Here is a 22,855-nt window from a genome sequence, read left to right as displayed (position 1 = left end):
GAGGCTTGCTTGCCTCAGTGACAGAGGATTCCAACATTCCCCGCCTGCGGCTGCAGGCCTCTGAGCGGGCAGTTTCAAACATTGTAACAGATACCCCTGGACTTCAGCCAGCAGATTCGCAACATTGTATGCAAAGGCCAGAAACCTACTTTCACCTGAGGCCTAAGAGCTGGAGCCAAGCCTCAAGCTAAAGCTGGCCCAGAATAAAAAAAAAAAAAAAAAAAAGGAAAAAAGGAGCGGTTGAGAGCTTCAGTCACCCCCAGCCTGAAAACAGCCCTCAGCCCCTCACCCAGACTGGCCAGGCACCCCAGTGGGGACCCACACCCTGAATGGTGTGTGACCAGCTGCAAACAGCCATCATCCCCTCACCCAGGCTGGCCAGGCACCCCAGTGGGGACCCCCACCCTGATCCAGGACACCCTTCAGGGCAAACCAGCCGGCCCCACCCATGCACCAGGCCTCTACCCTATATAGTAAAAGGGTAATATGCCTCCAGGCACCGGGATCAGTGAGACATGGGGCAGCGCCCAAACCCCCTGATCGCCCTGCGGCTCTGTGTGTGACAGGGGGCAGGGCCACAACCTCCCATCCGCCCTGCTCTATTCGTGACAGGGGAAGGCGCCCCAGCCCCCTGAGCAGCCCTGCTCTGTGCCTGATAGGGGGGAGCTCCCCAACGCCCCCCCCCCCCCCATGGGCCCTGCTCTGTGTGTGACGGGTAGAGCCATAACCTCCCCATCGGCCCTTCCCTGAGTGTGAGAGTGGCGGTGCCCCAACCCCCTAATCGGCCCTGCTCTGTGGATGATAGAGGGCGGTGCCCCAACCTCCTGATCGGCCCTGCTCTGTGTGTGACAGGGGGCGGTGCCCCAACTCCCCTATTGCCCCTACTCTGTGCGTGACAGGGTACAGAGCCCCAATCCCCCTGATGGGCCCTGCTCTGTGCGTGACAGGGTACAGAGCCCCAATCCCCCTGATGGGCCCTGCTCTGTGAGTGACAGGGGGCAGTGCCCCAACCCCCTGATTGGCCCTGCTCTGTGCGTGACGGGGTGGCGCCACAACCTCCCCATCGACCCTGCCTTGAGTGTGACAGGGGACGGTGCCCCAACCCCCCAATCGGCCCTACCCTGATCATGACTGAGGGTGGCATCACAACCTCCCAATCTCCCTGCTCTGTGCATGACGGGGCGGCACCCCTACTCCCCAATCGGCCCTGCTCTGAGCCCAACCAGGGGCTGCACCTAGGGATTGGGCCTGCCCTCTGCCACCCGGGAGCAGGCCTAAGCCAGCAGGTCGTTATCTCCCAAGGGGTCCCACACTGCGAGAGGGCACAGGCCGGGCTGAGGGACCCCCCTCCCCCCTGAGTGCACAAATTTTTGTGCACTGGGCCTCTAGTATTACTATAAGGGGTAGAATTGATATGATCAAGGAAGGTTGACAGGAGGAACCAAAGATGATTAACAGGTTTCTGCCTTGAACAGCTTTGTGGGTGATCCTATCTAATAAAGAGGGAATATGTTATTGACCCTCACACCATCGCAAAGATGGCAGCACCCACAACCAATAAGGAGGGAATATGCTAATTTACTGCCACGCCCTCAAAGATGGCGGCGCATGCAGCCACAGGATGGCCGGCAGGGGAGACCAGTTAGGGGTGACCAGGCCAGCATGGGAGGGCAGTTGGGGGTGACCAGGCCTGCAGGGGAGAGCAGTTGGGGGACTGGGCCGGCAAGGGAGGGCAGTTGGGGGTGACTGGGCCGGCAGGGGAGGGCAGTTGGAGGCAGTCAGGCCAGCAGGGGAGCAGTTAGGCGTTGATCAGGCTGGCAGGGGAGTGGTTAGGGGGTGATCAGGTTGGCAGGCAGAAGCAGTTAGGGGCAATCAGATAGGCAGGCAGGCAAGTGGTTGGGAGCCTGCAGTCCCGGATTGTGAGAGGAATGTCTGACTGCCAGTTTAGGCCCGATCCCACAGGGATCAAATTTTGTGCACGGGGCCTTTAGTAGATGATAAAGGATAAAGGAGGGACAGCAGAATTTTGTAGTTATGTTGGTTATTTTAGGGAATGGGAGATCATAAAATGAGTATTTTTTAAAAATGTGTGTAATTGGAGGAACCAATGGAGTAGTCAAGTGGAAATATCCAGTGCACAGTGGATTATGTGAAAGAGGGAACTCTAGATGAAACATAGATTTGAAGTTAATTAGCATATGATGGAAGTTTACCCCAGGAAATGTATATTTTAGAATCAGAAGAAAAAATAACTGAGAATAAACTTTGGGAAACATAAATATTTACAAGCTGGGCAGAGGAACAGAAAACAAAATAAGAATTGGAAAGTGATTATTTGATTTAGTAATAATGGTTTATTTTGTTAAACTGAAAAGTCAAATAATTGTATTTAGAATTAAATGGCAAATGAAGTTGAATATTCCATAAAAATAGACCATTTTACATTTTAGAAAAATTTGTTTTGGAGTGGTAGGAGGGGATAGAAAGAGATGACAAAAAAAATCAAGGGAGGAGTTTTGTTTTTTGAGAGGAACTGTAAAACAACTTTAGACAATTGATAAAAGGACTTGAATGAGGTAGAAGGAATGGAATGGAGCACAGGAGAGGGATTAGTGTTTGAAAGAATAGACAATTCAATGGCTAGAGGGTATTAAAAAAGTAAGACTCTTGCCAAACCGGTTTGGGTCAGAGGATAGAGCATTGGCCTGTGGACTAAAAGGTTCCAGGTTCGATTCCGGTCAAGGGCATGTACTTTGGTTGCGGGCATATCCACAGGAGGAGGTGTGCAAGAAGCTGCTGGTCGATGTTTCTCTCTCATTGATGTTTCTAACTCTATATCTCCTCCCCCACCCCTCTCTGTAAAAAATCAATAAAATATATTAAAAAAAAAAAGTAAGGGTCTTGCTTTCTGCCATTAAATCTTGAAGTCCTTAGGACCATTTTATCTTTTTATCATGTTCTGTATTACCTTCATTTACTCCCAGGACCTCAGTTACAATTTATATACCAATGTCTAACATTTATAGCACAGATTGCTTCTCTGACCTCCAGAATCATAAATTCATATATTTACCTGTTTCTTAAAAGTTTTAATGGAACCTTAACCTCACAATACCCCAGACTGAACTTCCTCTAGTGCAGGGGTGGGGAATGTTGGGCCCAAGAGCTGTATAAGGCCTGCAAAATCATTTGGTCTGGCTCTGCCAAGACATTAGGGGTAGTTAATTAAATGTTTGACCAAATATAGTAGGGTAGTTTTTAAATTGATAATTTTGTATGGCCTAAGAATGATGTTATAAATACCCAAATGGCCCTGGGCAGAAGAGAGGTTCCCTGTTCTCGCTCTAATGTTTTATATCTTATTAAATCTTAATACAATTTGTAGAGTTAGTTGCCTAAGCAATGGAACTTCACTCAATCCCTATTTCAAGTTGCATTTTGCCATATGCAGCCCATTACCAAGACCTGTGAATTTACCTCTTAATAGCTCTCTGATCTATTCTAGGGCATTTAGCCCTTCTTTGGTTCTCTTGTAGTACATTCTCCATTCAAGAGCCATCCTGACCTTTTCAATAGAAATATGATCATATAATATAATCATATAATATAAAACAAAACTTCTTAAGGACCTGCATGTAGTTCCTTCTACCTACTTCTGTAGGCACATCACTCTATAAATTCCCTTACTCTCTAAATTCTGTTATTTATTTATTCTTCTGTACTCACCATATTCAGTAAAGCCATCTTATCATCCTATCAAAATAAAATCAGCTCCAGTATACTAACAATGAACAAGTAAAATTGGAAATTAGCCAAAACCGGTTTGGCTCAGTGGATAGAGCGTCGGCCTGTGGACTGAAGGGTCCCGGGTTTGATTCCGGTCAAGGGCATGTACCTGGGTTGTGGGCACTTCCCCAGTGGGGGATGTGCAGGAGGCAGCTGGTCGATGTTTCTCTCTCATCGATGTTTCTAACTCTCTATCTCTCTTCCTCTCTGTAAAAAAATCAATAAAATATATTTTTAAAAAAATTGGAAATTAAAAAAATACAATTGACATTAGTATTAAAAAAAAGAAATACTTAGGCATAAATCTAAAAAAATGCATACAAGATCTATATGAGGAAAACTACAATACTCTGATGAGCAAAATTGAAGAACTAAGTAAATGGAAACATTCAATTTTCATGGGTAGGAGATCAATATTGTCAAAATATCAATTCTTTCCAACATGATCTATAGATTCAATGCAATTCCAATAAAAATTCCATCAAGTTACTTTACAGATATAAGCTGATTAAGGCAAAAGACCCAGAATAGCCAACACAATGAAGAAGAAAATCAAAGTTGAAGGACCACTGTTACCAAACTTCAAGATTACTAGAAAGCTATAGTAATCAAAACAATATAGTTTGGACAAAAGAATAGACAGATTCGTGGAAGAGAATAGCCCAGAAATACACTCAACTATAGTCTACTGACCTTTGATAAAATAGCAAAAGCAATACCAAACATAGTCTTTTCAACAAATTGTGCTGGAACACATAGGCATACACATCCCCCCTCCCCGCCCCCACCAAAAGAATCTAGACATAGACTTTATTACACCTTTCACAAAAATTAACTCAGTGGCTTTTCCCATTGTGTCAGTGCAGGTAAAGCATGTAACAGATATTGTGGAGGCTTACTACAGAGTCTCATGGTATTCTGGTAGCATGATTGATTGAATGAATGAATGCCATGGTTATGCCTGCACAGAGGGAATTGGTGGACACCACATCATTCCTTTTTGTTTCCTATTAGTATACTAGTACTCACAAAGGGAAATCTTAGTCCTGACTTCCAGGATTATAGATTTGTTTTACCTGTTTTGTACTTTATATATATGAAGCAATACACTTTTTCTTCTTATCTTTGACTTTTTTTGCTCAACATTCTATTTGTGAAGCAGTAAAGAGAAGAAAGATAGATTTGGCAGAAATGAGGAAGTATTGGAAAAGTGCAATGTACAATAGCAAAGGCAAGAAACAGGATAAGAGGAAGACTTTAAGGAGAGCAAAGGATTAGAAAAAATGCCATAAATAGCTTAATGATAAAGGATAGAAGACTAAGATATGAGAGTTTCTTTCAGCTTCAGTCAAATCAATGATAATTATTAGAGAGTCACTGTAGTCTTGATATCATGCATTCAAGATTCTCATATCATTTTGCCAGAAGAAAATAGTAGGAAACTTGTTACATATTCATTAACATATTAATATGTGATTTGTATGTTCTATGTAATTGTATATTTTAAGATGAATATTCATATGCTGTTATCTTCTTTTAATGACAAAAATTTAGTTTTCAGTGTAGACTCTCAAATGTCACATGTAAACACATAGAGCAAACTTTTAACATTTCAAATAAAAATGATAAAACTTTTTCTCTCAGTCATAAGAATTGTAATGGAGTTATTATGGTTGAATATGAGGCAGGTTTTGACATCCAAGACAGTATCAACCATAATATATTTTGCCTTTGTCATATTATAGTTTGTCACAGAGTTTTTCAACAATATCGTATACATTCTTCATATTGAGTAAATATCTGTTTAATTAGTCTTAACACATCAGCCTTACAAACTATTTCTCTGCTGCCTTTTCATGCTTAAAATTAACTTTAGATATTCATGCTGACATGTAGAAATTAATTCCTTGAACACAGTTCTCTTTAGGTTGATTGATACATTATGTTACCCACTTACTTTCTTCTCCTACTTTAAATTCCCTCATAAAGAACTTTAATATTCTGTTTTTTAAAATCATTTTATCCAAAGTGTCATTGAATATCTGAATTCAAAATCCCATTGACCTGCTAAAGAGGAAGATGCATCTTAACAATTGAGAAACATTTAGTCATATATGTTAACTCAAATCAACATGGCTGAGAAAAGCCTTTAACTAATATAATTTTGATTTTCTACTTTAGAAATCCTGAAACCATGGGTCACCCACATATGCTTTGAGATGCGTTAGATGCTTTTACTTTCCTGGAAGCCCTGCAACAACTCTAAACTTTGAATATATTGTAGAACAGATCTATGGTAAGTGGGCTCTTTTCCTCATTTTTTTTTCTGTCTGGTTTGTGTTCAAGTTCAGTCTTATGAATGCCCTAATGCTGCTCCCTGCTGGACACTGTAATTTTTGAAGGTTGGCACTTAATAGATGGACAAGTAACTGGTTAGCTGGAGGGGAATCCTTGGCTGTATTCACACACACACACACACACACACACACACACACACACAAAATAGTATATGACAAAAGCAACTCTGTTATAATGAGTAATACCATTGTCATTATGTTGATATCTGAAATATGATGAAAGTGCTGATAGTCTTGCTTCTAATTTTCATTGTCTGTTTCCTGTTTAATGGCATCTAAAAGTTATAACCAACATAGGAGTTTACATTTATATTTTTTTCTTTTTGTAGTAGCAAACTGTTGGAAACACCCTAATGTCTACCCATAGGGTACTTGTTAAATGATCTGTGGCCTAGCTATACAGCTTTAAAAAAAGAAAGGATGTTCTCTATATGCAGATTTGGAAGTTTTCAAACATACATTGTCATTTCAACAGAGCAGAATTCAAACAATGTATTGTAAACTACTTTTTGTGTAAAAGGGCGGGGAATCAAAATATGAATATATCTAGAAATGCTTATATTTGCATAAGAAAATCTGGAATGGTATACAAAATCTATTGAGTTGAAAATTTGATTATTTAAATGAACTGTCTCAGAACCCTTAGTTTTTTCCTATGATAAGGATTTTGACTGCTTTTGTGTATCTGTGTGTAAAACTGCCTTTTAAAAGAAAGCTCTATATACAGAAAAGTACACATATTATAAGTAGACAGCTCAATGAATTTTTTAGAAGCCAAAAAAAAACCCATGTAACCAGCACCTAGATAAAGAAAGAGAACATTATCAACACCCTAGACGACACCGTCATGTTTCCTTCCAGTCACTACTTCCCTCCCTGCACTAGAATAACCCCTACCCTGACTTTTCAGTAGCATCATTAGTTTTGCTTGTATTTATATTTTATATAGAATTATACAGTCTATTTTATGTCTGGTTTCCTTTGCCCAACTTTTTGTCATGAGATTTGTCCATATTATTGCATGTAGTCATACTTTGTTCATTTTCATTGCTGCATGTCATCATATATGACTGTATCACAACTATTGTTTATCCATTCTGTTAATGGACATTTTGGAAGTTTCCATCTAACCCTGCTATAAACATTATAATACATATCTCTTGATTAATATATTTATGTGTTTCTTTTGATGATATATCTAGGAGCAAAATTATTGGATCATAAGAATATATGTCCAACTTTAATCAGTATTGCCAGTTTTCTAAAATGGTACTAGTTTACATTTATGTGAGAGCTCTAGTTGCTCCACGTCTTTGCCAACACTCCATTATTTTATCCACCTCTTTATATTTTTCAGATTCTGATGTGTATAAATAGTAAATCATTATCGTTTTATTCTTTAGTTCCCTGATGATTAATGAAGTTGAGCACCTTTTCATTCGATGTATATTGCCTATTTCATTATTCTCTTTTGTGAAGTAACTGTTCATTTCTCTTGCCCATGTTTCTGTTGGGCTGTCTTTTTCTGTGACTTGTAGATGTTTTTTATATATTTGGAATATGAGTCTTCATCTAATATAGGTATTGCAAACATTTCTCCTGCTCTGAGGTTTGACCTCTCAATTTATTAATAGTGCTTTTGATGAACAGATGATTATGACTTTAAAGTCGTCTAGTTTGTCATTTATGTTTAGTGCTCTTTACCTCTTCTTTAAGAAATATTTGTCTATTCCAAAGATGGTCTGTATTCTGTTTTTCTCTAAAAGTATTATTGTTTTACAATTTATACCCATAATTTTAGATTGTATTTTTCATGTTAGGCAATTTTGCTCTGGTTTTTAGACTCAAAAATCTATACCTCTAAACAGAAAAGGGAGGTGGATTTATGTTAATGGCCATACTTATGTGCTTTTTTACTAAATACTCCCTTAAGAAAACAGTATGTTTATCTGTGTTTGCCTCAACTGTAACTTTAATGTACTTCTTTATTTATGTTGCTTGCCTGTAAGCTAATTCTACAAGATTATTCAGGGAAGGATTTCTGGGGTGGGAAAAGTTATGATTTTCAATATTTTAAATAGTGCTAGTAATCATAAAAATTTTTATCCATGAAATATAAAGTTTGGTGAAGTATTTACAGACACAATGCCAATTATCTCATTTAAGTATAGTTCATTCTGTTAAAGTTTGGGATATTTCAGTGAGGGAAAAATTAGGTTTTAGTTTTTGTCATCAAAGCAATATGAAATGCTGGCTGTTAATTTGAGAATTATTTTATAAGCTTCTTTTTAATTATTTTGATTGTAGGTAGGTGAGCATTCTTTTGTGTATAAGTTATAAACATTCACAAGGCTTTCAGTGATACTTTTTATTATTTAGAAGTGTATGAGACATATGTTCTGATTATGTGCCATTATTTGTATTGCAGAAAAGTATTTTTATATACTCTAGTATTTTAGTTTTTATTTTGTCAATAATGTATATTATTAACTTACTGTATTACTTAAGTCTACATTTACATTTCTTAATGAGAGAAATTGCCTATTTAAAAATGTATTTTGTCTGTGATCACAGTGGTGAAATTATAGAAAGGCTCTTAACTAAGCACTTAGGTATTTTTCACTTGTCATCTACATTTCTTAGTTTAAAGCATCAAATTAAATAATATTTTATCTTGGCTTTTATTTTAATTCATGCATTTAAAAACTGAAATACAGATAAAAGGTAGTTTCAAAATAAATTCAGTATATTATTTATGAGTGGAGCAACACATTAGCATTGGGTTCACAATAGATCATATCGCTTTTATTCCATCTTACAAGCTTAGCAGCACAAACAGAATAATCAACATATTATTTGGCTGTCATCTGCTGAACAGAAACCAGAGATCACAAGGAGGTTTTCCCTAGCTGTGGTGATGGCCTTTTTGTTCCAAGCCCCCATCTGGGAGGGCCATGGTGTGTTATCATATGGAACGCGGGGTTTTCTGTAATCTGCTTAGCTGCACTGCAGTTTGAATCTTCATTCCATGTTTGTGTAATTTATAATTTTAATGAGACCATGGCTCTTGTGGGCTTTGAAATATATTAAAAGCTCTTTTGTGCATATGCTTTTGTTCTTGCTTAATAGGCTCAGTGTATTTAAAACTGATGAATTTTTATTCATGAATTTGGATGTCTGGGGATTAACTTAGACTGAATATCATTGCTCTCATATATTGATAGTTAGAAAGTTTTTTATTGTTACTACTTTGTTTTCATATGTGTGTGTTTGTCTGTGTCTGTGTGTATATGTGGTACTTGTAACCAGAAAAGGAAAGAAATACATAATTTTAAAAAGGTAGGAAAAAGTGGCATGGCTAGGTTATAAAGAACTGATTTAGATGTTATCCATCTTATTTATTGATACTAATGTATCATCTTCAGTCTTAGTATTTTAGATAAATATTATATTATAAAGGAAAAATTATGAAAAAGTAACTTTTAAATGAATTACTTTATGTACTACTCTTTATAGAAATTCCCAATGTGTGACAAAGACAGACTTTGTATTTTAATTGTATAATATCAATTTCCTTTGGTTATTCTAAATCTACCATTAACTTTCTTTACTTAAATTAGGTATACATTTTATATTTTAACTATTTATAGTTTTCCTTGTTTCTGTAAAACTATTTTTATTAATGAAATTTTATAAACCTACATTGATGGATAATGAAATGACTAATGGAAAAGCAGCCTTCTAATAATTTATAAAATTGAACTTTTTCATTTTTCTAAAATTTTGAAATATACTAAATGCTTCAAATCTATGTAGTTATTATGATGTATTTGAAAAATTTGAATATAAGTAATTACATAGCACCTTAGGAAAAAAATCATGGCACTTGGTAGATGCAGACATGTTATTTGAAGTTGCTGTCTATTGGGTTCAGTGAGTGGTACACACAGACCTTAGTAGTCTTTTATGAAGTTGCTCAAGATGTACTTTTTCTAAAAGCCTATGCTTACTGGACTAAAACATTTTTCTAACTATAACACATTATTCTTTTTTGGTTCACAATGGTCAGTAATTTGGCTAGTCCCTCCTTCCTCACTACCCTTAAGCTAGAGATATGAAATAGATTCTAAAATGACTGCATTTTCTTCTTTCTTTACTAAGCTTATCTACCAGATTTAACACTAGAATGTAATGTTTGTTCTTCCATAATAACTCTCTGCTTTAGTATTTTTATTAGTTGTACAATTTTAATTAGTTTAAGAATATATTATTAAAAATGTGTAATCTGCTAAAACAGTGCTGTCCAATAGAAATATGAGTTATATATGTATTTTATTTAACCTGCTGTATCTAAATTACTATCTTTTCAACATGTAATTAATATATAAAATATTTTACTTTTTTTTGTCCTAAGTCTTCAAAGTCCTGTGTAAGAATATTTTATTCTTACAATACCTCTCAGTTTGGAGTAGTCACATTTCAAGGGTTCAATAGCCATATGTAGCTAGTGGCTACTTTATTAAACAGTTTAGCTCTAAAGTATTACATGTAAATATCATAACAGAAATGTGTATTTTTTGCATTCCTCATTATTTTTTTAATAATATCCTAATCAAGGCAATCAAAGAGTATACATGTGCTATGTATGTAGTTGAAGTTACACAATATTGTTGGGTTATACATGCCTGTTTAATACACAAAATCAGAATTATAACACCTGACTCCTGAGTACTTAACAGATACTGTATAGATATGCTTAAAGATACTGTGATTATAAGGAGAAAATGACTAATATAAGGTATGTGGTATGTTCCTCAGCAATTGTGGGCAAATAGAACTTGTCAAACAAGCCATAATTCAAGTATACCAAGGAGATTAGTTTTACATGAATCCCATGGCAAATCTCAATAGTTTTTTTAAAATATAAAGTTGAGAATTCCTCTTCGCATGCTTATAATTTTTCTGTGTTTGCATGAATAGGTGTTTGCATGAATGATAGGAATCTTTCTTTTCATATAAACTTGCTTAGAGCTGGTATAGCTTTAAACTTCTAGAAGAAAAAAGCTTAACATAATGTATTGTTTTCTAAACATCTCTAGGATTCTATACAGTTAAATGCTCTATATATTCCAATATAAGAAGTTATTTCATTAAATACTTTAAAAACTTATTGTTAAGAACTCTAAAACCTTGAATTGTAATTGGTTTGAATGGATTCAAATATCTTAAAATACAAAATGTTCAAGGTGCTTAGTATAAAATACTGCTTTGTACTTTATAAAAGTAGAGACCTAATGTGTAATTGACCTTGCTCAAGTATGGTTTAGAGAGAAAATGATATGTTCATGAGATCTCTGAATCTTTAATATTTTCTGAATTTTGAGGGAATTGAGCTAATTCATATGTAATCTAGCTTACATAGATATTGGCTGATGTTTGTATTTTTTCACTCACTTAAATTTTTATTGACATCTTTCTGTGACTTCTACATTTAAAGTGTTGGCGCCAAATGTTAAGCTATTCTTTAAACAATACCTCTAGTTTTTTGGAGCTGATAAATCCATCCATTGATTTCCTAATTTTATTATGTACACAGTGAATTGTAATCCAAGATTACAGCAAACAAGATGTTAATTTCAAGCCATAATCTATGTACATTTCAATTACAGAGCATGATTGTTATAGGAGCACAGAATAAAAAGGAATAACATTTGTGCTATCCTCACAGGAGCTGTCAATAAAAGATGTAATGGGGGATTTAGGAATCTGGAAACGGCCAACTAATTTATGTGAATCTATTTTATTTCAGCTAGAAAGACCAAGCTCCTTTTCGTCTGTACTGCATATTGCAGAGCACAGGCTGTCTATAGAAAACCAGGCGGCTGCATATGGATAGTCCCTTGATATCATTCACTTGCTGTGTAATCTTATTATGCAAAGTTCTAATCTTCACCTAGAATGAATGCCTCTGGGTCAGGATATAGTCATATCAGGGTTTTTGAGGTCATGTGTTGTGATCCTTAGCTTATTCTTCTAAGTAGGGCTGGGATTTAAAGAGTATTCCCCAGACGCTGGCCAAGATAGACAGCAGAACCTGCTGCCTTTTTAGAAGACAAGACCAACATGAGGTCCCCGGTAGGATTAAACTTGATTTGTAGCTGTACGATTTTTTAACAGATGTATTATTGGACAGGGAATAGGGGGCCACCAGCACAGCAAAATTGAATCATGACTGGCATTCTCAGGGAGTTTGCTGCCTGCTAAAACAGCAGCTGCATGTGGATTTGACTTCTTTCAGGTGAAGCGACTTCCAGTCATTTGGAAAGGATGGGATGAAAAGGAACCTTGGTGATAATTTTGATGTCTGCAAGATTTAGTACCAGTGTAATGGGATTATCGGTAACACCTTCACTGCAGAAAAAGCCACCTGGCGCTATAACTGGCAGCAACTGAGAACTAATCCTTTCCCATCTCTTGGATGTCATTCATGAAGCTGAAAGCGATTTCTATCCTGCTAACTGTGATTAATTTTATAAACAACAACAAAAAATCAGGTGATCAAGGCAAAGAATATGCTTTCTGTTAATTATTTAAAATATGGAGCTTTAGCTATTTGACTTATAAATTATGTAAGACATATGTAAACTATAAACTATGTATGAGTTAAAATTTATTTAAATATTCAAGTAGAAATGATGATTAATAATGTCTTTTATACCTTTTCCAGTTGAGTGATGTAGTATAATTGCTATTGGTAAAGATTTATATTTGAGATTAAATATTAAATTAAATACTTCAGTGTTCTTTTGGGTATAAAGCCATTATCAATAAATTAAGTAAAATGTGTATAGGTGTAAGGAATCAGAATAATGTGTTTTTTCATACATTTTAACTGCTTTTTTTCCTGCCGATGAAATGATTTTAGTAAATAAAACATTTAATGATATAAAAATATATAGACACATTTTTTATAGTTACAGTAATGCTAGCTGATGAAAGGGCTCTTTCTGAAAGTATATGTATGCTCTTAATATTTAAAAGTCCTAAAATAACTAATATTAGTACTAAATAGACTTATTTTTCTAACATCAGAAATTCTTAGTCAAACTTTCCCTTAAGCAGATGGGGATTCAGTTATTTGCTCTGGAATCATGTATTCATTAATTGAGGTTTATTTTTTAAGCATTTTATTTCAACTAAAACTTTATCATGTACTTTGTTTAGAGGTGTTATTTTAATATTCTTCTCTTACATGGTCCAGAATAAACTGAGACAAAATGAAGTGAAATTATCCCATCAGTCACCCAAACAGAATGCAACATAACTGCCAAGACTAGAAAAGATAATTAGTATTGTCAGTGTTATGATCCTAGAGTACTTACTTTTAAAATATTCATAGAACTTGATTTTTATCTTATTGTTTTTTATTTAGTAGCTTTGTCTTTTAAGAACTAGATTAGAAAACCTTAATCATGTTTTTAGGCTCTAAAATCTTAATATAGGTGACTAAAATATTTTTTGAAATTATAATAACTAAAATATAATTATCCATTATGAATGATATATTTATTTATAGCCTCTGTTTACATATAATACATTTTATTCTCCATATTTTCTTTCTTGGAAGAATCAATAAATGCAATATAATAAATTCATGTAGAGATCTTTGGTCAAACCTACCTAGCAAACTTGTCATTCTTCATGGATTTTGTTTTAACCAAATCTAAGCTATTGTATTTGAAAATGTGTTTCTTCATTTGTTGTCACATTTAAAATTAATGAATGAAAAAGCTTAATATTTTTACTGAACTGCATTATGCTAGTTTATAAAGGACTTTTTTAGTCTCCTATTTCTATTTTTGCTACTTGAAAACCTGCCTATTTAAAATTCTATTATCATAATGAAAAGATCTATCTATGAAATAAGTGTTCTAAAATATTTCTTTTATCCTCATAATAGAATTAATTTTATTTTAAATATAAAATATTTGATTTATATGTAATTTAAAATTATTTTTCCAGGTAGTGTATTTTCTCAGGATAACTTTCTAGAGTAGTTAATAGTATTAGATAATTATTTTTTAAAGGTAGCTTTCCTTTCAAATAAAATTTGTCTCAAAGCTTTTATTAAACATGGTTACTTTTCTGCTTTTTATTTACTTGGTTACTGATTGGCTCTTGAAAATTACTATTTTTTTCTTTCTCTATCCTGGACATTATTCTTATTTGATTAGAGATGGTCAAATAAACTCATCTTAATTAAATTCACTATTAACATATAAGGCCTTCTCAATGATATACATTCTTTTCAGATATAGGTTATTTGAATTTAATACCTTATTGACAAACTGTAAGAAATTTGACTTATCTTTAAAAGCTACTACTAACTTAATAAGTAACTCATAATTATGTCAGTAGGAGTTAAGGGAGGTGTTTTGGGAGACAAGAGAAAGAGATACAGGGTGAGAGAAATTAGAAGAAAACATTTTTTAAAAAGGAATAAATAAGGTACAACAAAAGAGCAGGATATGAATCATGGGAATTTTTAATTATTTAAGGGATGATAAACTGTTTTATGAGGCTTAGCATCATACCAAAGGGCCATGCATGAACTGTAGACTGGCACAGCTACAGCCAGTCAGTGATAATGCTGAATGGTATTTGTTCCATTTGAATGCATAGCCTTCAACTATTGCTTGTACAACTTGTATATTGTCCTGAGATACATGGATTATATAGTATATATATATATATATATTTCGGTATTTCACTGCTTGGAAGCTGGTACTTGATTATATTAAAAGTGTCAACTGTTGCCCGGTTTGGCTCAGTGGATAGAGCGTCGGCCTGTGGACTAAAGAGTCCCAGGTTCGATTCTAGTCAGACATGTACCTTGGTTGCAGGCACATACCCAGTGGGGAGTGTACAGGAGGCAGCTGATTGATGTTTCTCTCTCATTGATGTTTCTAACTCTCTATCCCTCTCCTTTCCTCTCTGTAAAAAAATCAATAAAATATATATTTTTTAAAAGTGTCAACTGTTTATGCTTTATAAACATAAAATGAGTTTTTATTTTGATTATATGTGTATATATATAAAAAACTTCAGAAGATAACATTGGATTTTTAAAAATCACTGAAATATTAGCATTATAAAGTTCATTTGATAAAAATTTATAGAATTATCTCAACATTAACACTCAGTTTATAATCATGGTTAAATTTTGTCAAGTTTCTGAAAGTATTTACTATGTCTCATTGGCTTCAAATGACAGCACAGTCTTTTTCTGGCCTTCCTTTCTGGGAACTTATTAAAACCACAGATTCTGCGGCCTTGCTCCCACAGATTGTCATTCTTGAGCTCTGTGATGGATGCCTAGGAATTTTGATTTTGAATTTAGTTCTCAGGTGATTGTGATGCTGCAGTCAGATTTAAAACAGTATTTACTGCTCTAAACCTTAAAGGAATGGCAATTATTTCCTCTGGCAATGAATCAAAATAAATAGGTTTAAGAAAAATCTTCATAGATTATGGGGACCAGAGGTCCTTGAATTTACTGTTCTAGAAAAAAAAAATACCCTTTGCACAAGTCTTACAGTAGATTTAACATTATAGATTTGAACAATTCATGAGCAGCCTTGAAGGTGATTTTGAAATGGCAGGGATTTGAATTACTTTGATAGAGAGGCTGCTGTGTGAGTGAATTATTTAGCTATTGAGCAGAGTACATCACTCAGCATCCATGTCTTAATGAGTCTTTGTTGTTCTCTCCTAGTCACAATAACTTCCACTCAGTGTCTGAAATGGACATATATCTTTCAGTTACTTTATATATATCATTATCTGGGAAAATGTATTTTGTGTAGGTTTTCTTGAATTTGATAAAATCATAGAAGTCTCAGGAATGTCATAAGTCTGCTGCTTTTTCTGGTCCAAATGAAGGTATTACATAGCTAAACTGATGCTGGGATTTGTCTTCTGCTTCACATCTACTTCTCTCTCCTCACCTTTTCCTAATGTGAACATTTTGTACGTGTTAATATATTTATTAACTGTTCCTCTTATTAAAACAAAAAATTATGATATTAATCATTTTGGCTGCTTATAATTTAAAATGAATGCATTTCTGTAAACTGATAGTCTCAATTAACATTGACACTTTGCCTTTTTTTTTTTTTTTCCTATTTCTGAAACAAAATGCTTTCTCTTCTTTTAAAAGGAATTCCAGACCTGAACTACCAGGTGGATGTTTTCCTTGGGGCTTAGGGTATTCTGAAATCACTTCACTGATATATAAAAAAAAATGGATAGATCTAAATCAAGCTCTTAGGCTTGTACCCCTATTCTAGAAACTTACAGGGATGGAGGAATGCCTAGTTTCTTTTCAGCTTCTAGAGTTCACTCAGCTCTATCTTTTTAGTTAGTTGTTTTTTGTTGTTGTTGTGTGTGTGTTTTTTGTAATTTTCACCTGAGGATATGTTTTTATTGAATTTGGAGAGAGAGACAGAGAGACATAGACACAGACATCAACATTGAACATAGATCTGCTACCTCCCATATGCGCCCTGACCAGGGATTCAACCCGCAACACAGGTGTGTACCTGACAGGATACGGAACCCGTAACCTTTTGGTGTACGGACAATGCTCCAACCAACTGATCCACCCAGCCAGGGCTTTTTTAGTTTTAACATCAGTCCAACCTCTCCTTCCTATGTTTCTCATATTCTCATCAGCCGTTTGGATATCTTCCTTTGTGAAATCTTCTTGGCTTTTTTCTTCTTCTTAATTTTGTTAGGTTGTCTTTTTCTTAGTAATTTGATAAATTCTCTACATATTCTGGATGTCTCCATTAGTTTTTGAGCACTGACTTGCTTTCGGCCCTATGCTGTTGCTCCTAGTGGGAAATTATATTTGGAAACCAAATATCTGCCTGCTAAGTGTGCCCATTACTACTGCAGGGTTCTTGCTTCTTTTAGTGGAAGGGCTAGGATGGTACTTCATATAGGCAGAAGGTCAGACAAACAGAAACATATCTATTTATTTAATTAAATTTATTTTGATACCTTCTACTCATCCCTAACCTCGAATTCTTTATTTATAGCTTCTTTCTCTGACATTGAGAGTCCTGATATTTACTCATTTGTACTATCTGAAATATACAACCAACAACAAACCTACTATCAAGGATCCTGAATGAGGCTTAGGTAATATAATAGAGCTATTGCGGCTATGGGAGCAAGAGAGTAATTTGGGAATCCGTGTAAGAGTGATTAAGTTCTTGACTCCATTTTTCAGTTTTGAGATGTTCATCATGTAAGTTTACTACTGGTAGGCTCATTTTTCTTATCTATAAAATGATGGTAATAATATCTACTTTACAGAGGTTAATTTGTAAAGCTTGACAGATGGTAATTATTGAGCAAATGTTAATTATTATTATTAATATTATTGTGTTTTAGTAGTTTTAATCTGAGAGCAATATATAGTAGCCTAGGCATAAACCATTATTTGAGAAATACTTGAAACAGGTAAATAGAAAGGAGGTAATAGATACTAGGAACATTTTAGATGAATGTTATTATTGTTTTAATTTTATATAGCTTTTAAAGTATTTGATATGGTTCTTTATGCTGTTTTACTGTATTCATGTGTTCATTAATATCAATAGTTAATCTGACAACTGAATGTAAGTTTATAATTTCCAAAGCACTTTCACATTATCGAATGTGATCCTCAGATCCATTCTGTGAGATATTTCCATTTTCGGAGGCCCAGAGAGATTAAGCAATTCATTGACAATCACACAGTTAATAAAGGGACCAATTTAATGCTAGAATTTCCATGTACCTATTCTAGTGCTTTCTTTTATTATATCACTAGAGGCCTGCCGGGAGCCAGTCCATCCTTGCTGTTTCAAGGGACCTGGTATATATAGCATACGGTTCTTAATATGTTTGCTCCCCTTAGCGCTGTGTGTTTTAACCAAGGTCACCTCTCCGAGAAAGGTTGTTTCCCCAGGTAGGAATTTTTCCCTGAAGTCAGGGAGGGGATGCCTCTCCTAGAAAGGTTGTTTCCCCAGGTAGGAATTTTTCCCTGAAGTCAGGGAGGGGATGAAACTCCTTAACTAAGTGCCAGGCGGGTAGTTAATCACTACAAACAATCATGCTTAAGCTACATAATCTTTACTCCCTGGAATGGAGATAAGAAACGCCCTAACCTTTGTAATAGAGATTGATAGGATTGAATCAACTGGTATAAATACAGATGTAACAAGACAGAAAGAGACAGAACTTAGGAGACAGGGCCTGGAAGACAGGACCAAGAGAGACAGAGCCTAGGCACAGAACCTACACAGACCGTTCTCTAGAGACAGAAGAACTTCGCTGGCGAGAGCATGCCGGAGGATCCTGGACAGGGACTGGCCTTGGAGCCTGGAGGCGGAGCCTGGAGAGAGCATGGCTGGGGATCCTGGACTGAACCTGACTGCGGAGATTGGCAGGAGAGCCTGACTGGAACCTGGTGACTGAGCCTGGCTGGAGAGCCTGGACGGAGCCTGGCTGGAGAACCTAGCAAGACAACATGGACACAGAACCTGGCTGGAGATCTGAAGCAGAACCTCTCTGGAGATCGAGACCAGAACTTGGCTGGAGATCCTGGCTAGGCTTCTGATCAACTGAACGCTGTCTCCGTGTCATTCCTTCTTCGCCGACTCCGTCTACGCCTTTGGGAACCCCTGGACCCGCTGGGGTGGGACCCCGCCATCGGCCCAGTGCATAAAATTCTTGCACTTCGGGGAGGGGTCGGAGGGGTCCCTCAGCCTGGCCTGCACACTCTCGCAGTCCAGGAGCCTTGGGGGGATGTCCAACTGCTGTGGAGGCAGGAGAGGCTCCGCCACCTCCGTTGCGCTCACCAGCCATGAGCCTGGCATCTGGCTGAGTGATGTTCCCCCTGTGGGAGCCCACTGACCATCAGGGGACAGCTCCTGCATTGAGTGGGATCAGGCTGAAATCAGCTGTTCGACATCCCCAGAGGGGTCCCGGATTGCAAGAGGACACAGGCCAGGCCAAGGGACCCCACCGGTGCACAGTTGTGCCAGGAGGGACACAGGAGGTTGGCCAGCTGGGGAGGGGCCATGGGAGGGCTCCAGGGTGTGTCCGGCCCATCCCAATCAGCCGGACCCCAGCAGCAAGCTAACCTACCAGTCAGAGCCTCTGCCCCCAGTGGTCAGTGCACATCATAGCGACTGGTAGACTGCCCCCTGGTGGTCAGTGCACGTCATAGCAAGCGGTTGAGCAGCCTTAGCATATCATTAGCATATCACACTTTGATTGAACAGATGACGGACGACCGGACACTTAGCATATTAGGCTTTTCTTATATAGGATGACAAGAACTGATGTAGGATAGCAGGGGACAATTATGAAAAACTAATACTAGTACTTTGCAAGAGTTAATATCTTTCTATAGTTGTCTGCCTCAATACCAAGAAATAACCAGGATATGAAAGGGGACAGACAAGTTGAGTCTACTAGTTTTCTAATCCTATATAATAAAAGCATAATATGCAAATTGACCAAATGGCTAAACAGCGGAACAACCATCTGGACGACTGTCCAGGACCACGCTATGACACCCACTGGTGCCAAGCTAGCCAAGGCAGGTGTGATGTGCTTGGTCAGGGGGTCTGGCCATCGCCCCATGATCGCCCCGCAGAGGGAGGCCCAGGCCACTGGTCAGTGGGCTGCAGTGGGTGGGCGGGGCCTTTGCTGTGAGGGAAGCCTGGGTCCCAGGTACTGGTGGAAAGGAAGGCCTACTCTTGCACAAATTTTGTGCATCGGGCCTCTGCTTCATATATAAACCCAAGTGGTATTTGAATAAACTATCTGTTCAGTAGATCAAACTACTAAGTTTCTATAATTTGTCATTTAAAAATATTTTTAGCAGAAATGAAAATAAGGTGTTGCTTTTCTGCACCAAATTCTTTATTTAGTACATTCTAGGTGATTATAAAATATTTTACAATAGAACTATTTCTTAAATGTTTTAAAATAGTATTATTCATGAAACTTTTTGAAATTTACCATCAGGCCAATGGTGACAGAGTCTACATAGAACTATGCTTCGTGGTGTTCTGGGGAAAACCTTTCGACTTGTTGGCTATACTATTCAGTATGGCTGTATAGCACATTGTGCTTTTGAATATGTTGGTGGTGTTGTCATGGTAAGTTTTTACTTTTGAGAAAATAATCATTTTAAATATATACTTTTTTAAGTAGATGGAAAATGTGTTTTCCCCTTTATTACAATTGAAGTTATTAACTTAATGAATAAAGTTCAACTGCTAAAATAAATTCTTTCTAAATTTTTGGATGTAAGAGAATGTATTTGTATTGGCACTGATATAAAATATAAGAACCATTATTTTAAATATGGTTCTGTATTCTGTTTCTGACAGGGCACAAAAGACCCTATTAATACACTAAGAATAATAGTTTATACCATTTATTGAATGCTAAAATGTCCAGGATATATTTGATGTTTTACAATTATTAACACATTTAATCTTTACACTCTGTGAGATACGTATTAGAAATCCACTATACATATGATGAAACTGAGGCTCAGAAAGCTTAAGTAACTTAGTCCATGTCTCACAGTTAGTAAGTAGACTTGGAATTTCAACACAGACTTTTCTCCAGTTTTCAAAACTGCTCCTCTTAACCATGTGTTTGACTGTCATTAAAACAAATGATTATTCTGCCTTGTATTAATATTAAAATGTAAAGGATGCCCCCCCACCAATGATATTTTTAAATATAGAATTATGAATCTATCAGCCATGACTATACTAACCTTGTATCATGTAAATGAAATAATTGATTGAATGTCTAATTAGTGGGTTTTGTTGGTGGTGTTGCTTTTTATCAGGTTTAGCCTAAGAGATTCAGTCATACAACCTCAAATATTCAGCAAATAAATATATTTAACTGAGACACCCCCCCCCCCCCCTTGGATTTTTAAAATTTCCAGTGGGCTATAGAGGTAGCAAACATGAACTTTCATTGTGTTCTTTATTATTATTCTGCCTGGGTAAGAAGATTTGACTAAAAATTATTTGACTAAAAAGTGGAGTAATAGAGACTATTGTATTTAGACTTTTTAGGTGGCAATGATCACTTTATTATAGCTCTGAGGTATATATACAGAGATTATTGTTTAAAGACATACTAATATGAAGTCTTAAAGTGCATCTTATTATGCCAATATTTTTTCAGTTTAAAATAGAAGTTGTAGCCCCATTAATGGGTGAGCTGCTCTCTTGGATAGAGGCATCAACTAATTGCAAATAATATGATACCATTTAATAAATCACTGATATTTGACAATAATAAGAAAATAAATCATTCATTGATTCATTCAACATGTGTTTTTTTAGTATCAACTTTATGCCAGGCCCTGGCAACATGAGAGACAAGGTCCCGAGCCTCATGGAGCTTACTTTCTGCCAAATGCCTCAGATTTGGAAACATAGATATTGTTATTTTATTCATGTATTATAATGTAATATCAATAAACCATTTTAAATATATTTGCTTGGTGGCCACTCAATAGAGTTGAACTTCTCTGGGAGCTGCCAGCTTATTATGAGTCATCCTTCAGGCATGGAGAACATTGGCTTGATTTCTTTCTCTTAAGCCTGCTTAGATGTTTGTTATATTTAAAAAGGTTTTCAACTCCAATCACAAAATTATGTCTTTTCAGTGTTCTGGACCATCAATGGAGCCTACGATTCAAAATGCAGATATTGTCTTTGCAGAAAATCTTAGTCGACATTTTTATGGTATCCAAAGGTATATTTGTCATAGATATATTAAATTTGTGGTGGAAATACACATAGACATTGTGTCTTTCCTGCAGCCTCTTAACTGTATCTTTAAAAACTCCCTTGTAAATACAAAAGAGTGACAAGCTAGATAAAATTTTGATGCAAATATTTTCTCTCAGTTTTGAGAAATTTTAATAGTTTCTGTGGCATGCATTGTGTCTTAGGTCATTATGCCCCTTGCATCACTGTCCAAAATAGATAGCAGGCACTTTTATTATGTACATTCAAGCCTACCTTATTCTTTTTTGGGGGCAGTGTTTGGCTAGAGTGTTTTGAGGCAAGAGTTAGGAACTTATGAACTACTTTGCATATCCAAATCATTGATTTGGTTTTTCATGTTTAAAATAATCCTATTTCTATTGATGACTATCTTATTCTCAGTGGCCTATGATGAGCACTTGATGATTTTAGATTATAACACTGTATATAGCTGTGAGTGAGGAAGCTTATCCTATCTAATAAAGAGGGAATATGCTAATTGACCCTCACATCGTTGCAAAGATGGTGACACCCACAGCCAATAAGGAAGGAATATGCTAATTGAATGCCCCCCCTCAAATATGGTGGCACCCACAGCCAATAAGGCAGGAATATGCTAATTGACCACCATGCCCTCAAAGATGGCGGCACGCACAGCCAATAAGGAGGGAATATGCTAATTTGCTGCCCTGCCCTCAAAGCTGGCAGCTCCTGCAGCCACAAGATGGCGGCGCCCAGTCCCCTCAGCCCCGCCAGGGCAACAGGTGCGCAGCAAGGATGGGCCCACCCCAGGCAGGCCTGGCCTCTTCCCACGCCTGCCTCTGGAGTTCCCCCAGTCCTCTCAGC

The 22,855-nt window shown here is 36.6% G+C and overlaps 1 protein-coding gene across 5 annotated transcripts in view; it reads left to right on the top strand.

Moving 5' to 3' along the window:
- The window catches only part of IMMP1L (inner mitochondrial membrane peptidase subunit 1), a 43,813-nt gene that overhangs the window by 2,738 nt on the left and 18,220 nt on the right, over positions 1-22,855 (top strand). For 3 of the 5 annotated variants that reach the window (XM_059709205.1, XM_059709203.1, XM_059709200.1), the window contains exons 2-4: positions 5,968-6,082; positions 20,232-20,365; positions 21,907-21,995. In XM_059709205.1, coding sequence (XP_059565188.1) covers positions 20,261-20,365; positions 21,907-21,995 — 194 coding nt within the window. In that variant the 5' untranslated portion in view covers positions 5,968-6,082; positions 20,232-20,260. Of the gene's footprint in view, positions 1-5,967; positions 6,083-12,441; positions 12,698-20,231; positions 20,366-21,906; positions 21,996-22,855 lie in introns of all 5 variants that reach the window. The other 2 variants (XM_059709202.1, XM_059709204.1) reach the window with 2 other exon arrangements.

Source organism: Myotis daubentonii, chromosome 9, assembly GCF_963259705.1.
Source record: "Myotis daubentonii chromosome 9, mMyoDau2.1, whole genome shotgun sequence".
In the NCBI taxonomy this organism is placed as follows: domain Eukaryota; kingdom Metazoa; phylum Chordata; class Mammalia; order Chiroptera; family Vespertilionidae; genus Myotis; species Myotis daubentonii.
The sequence above is the reverse complement of the archived record's forward strand: the minus strand, read 5'-3'. Positions and strand labels throughout refer to the sequence as shown.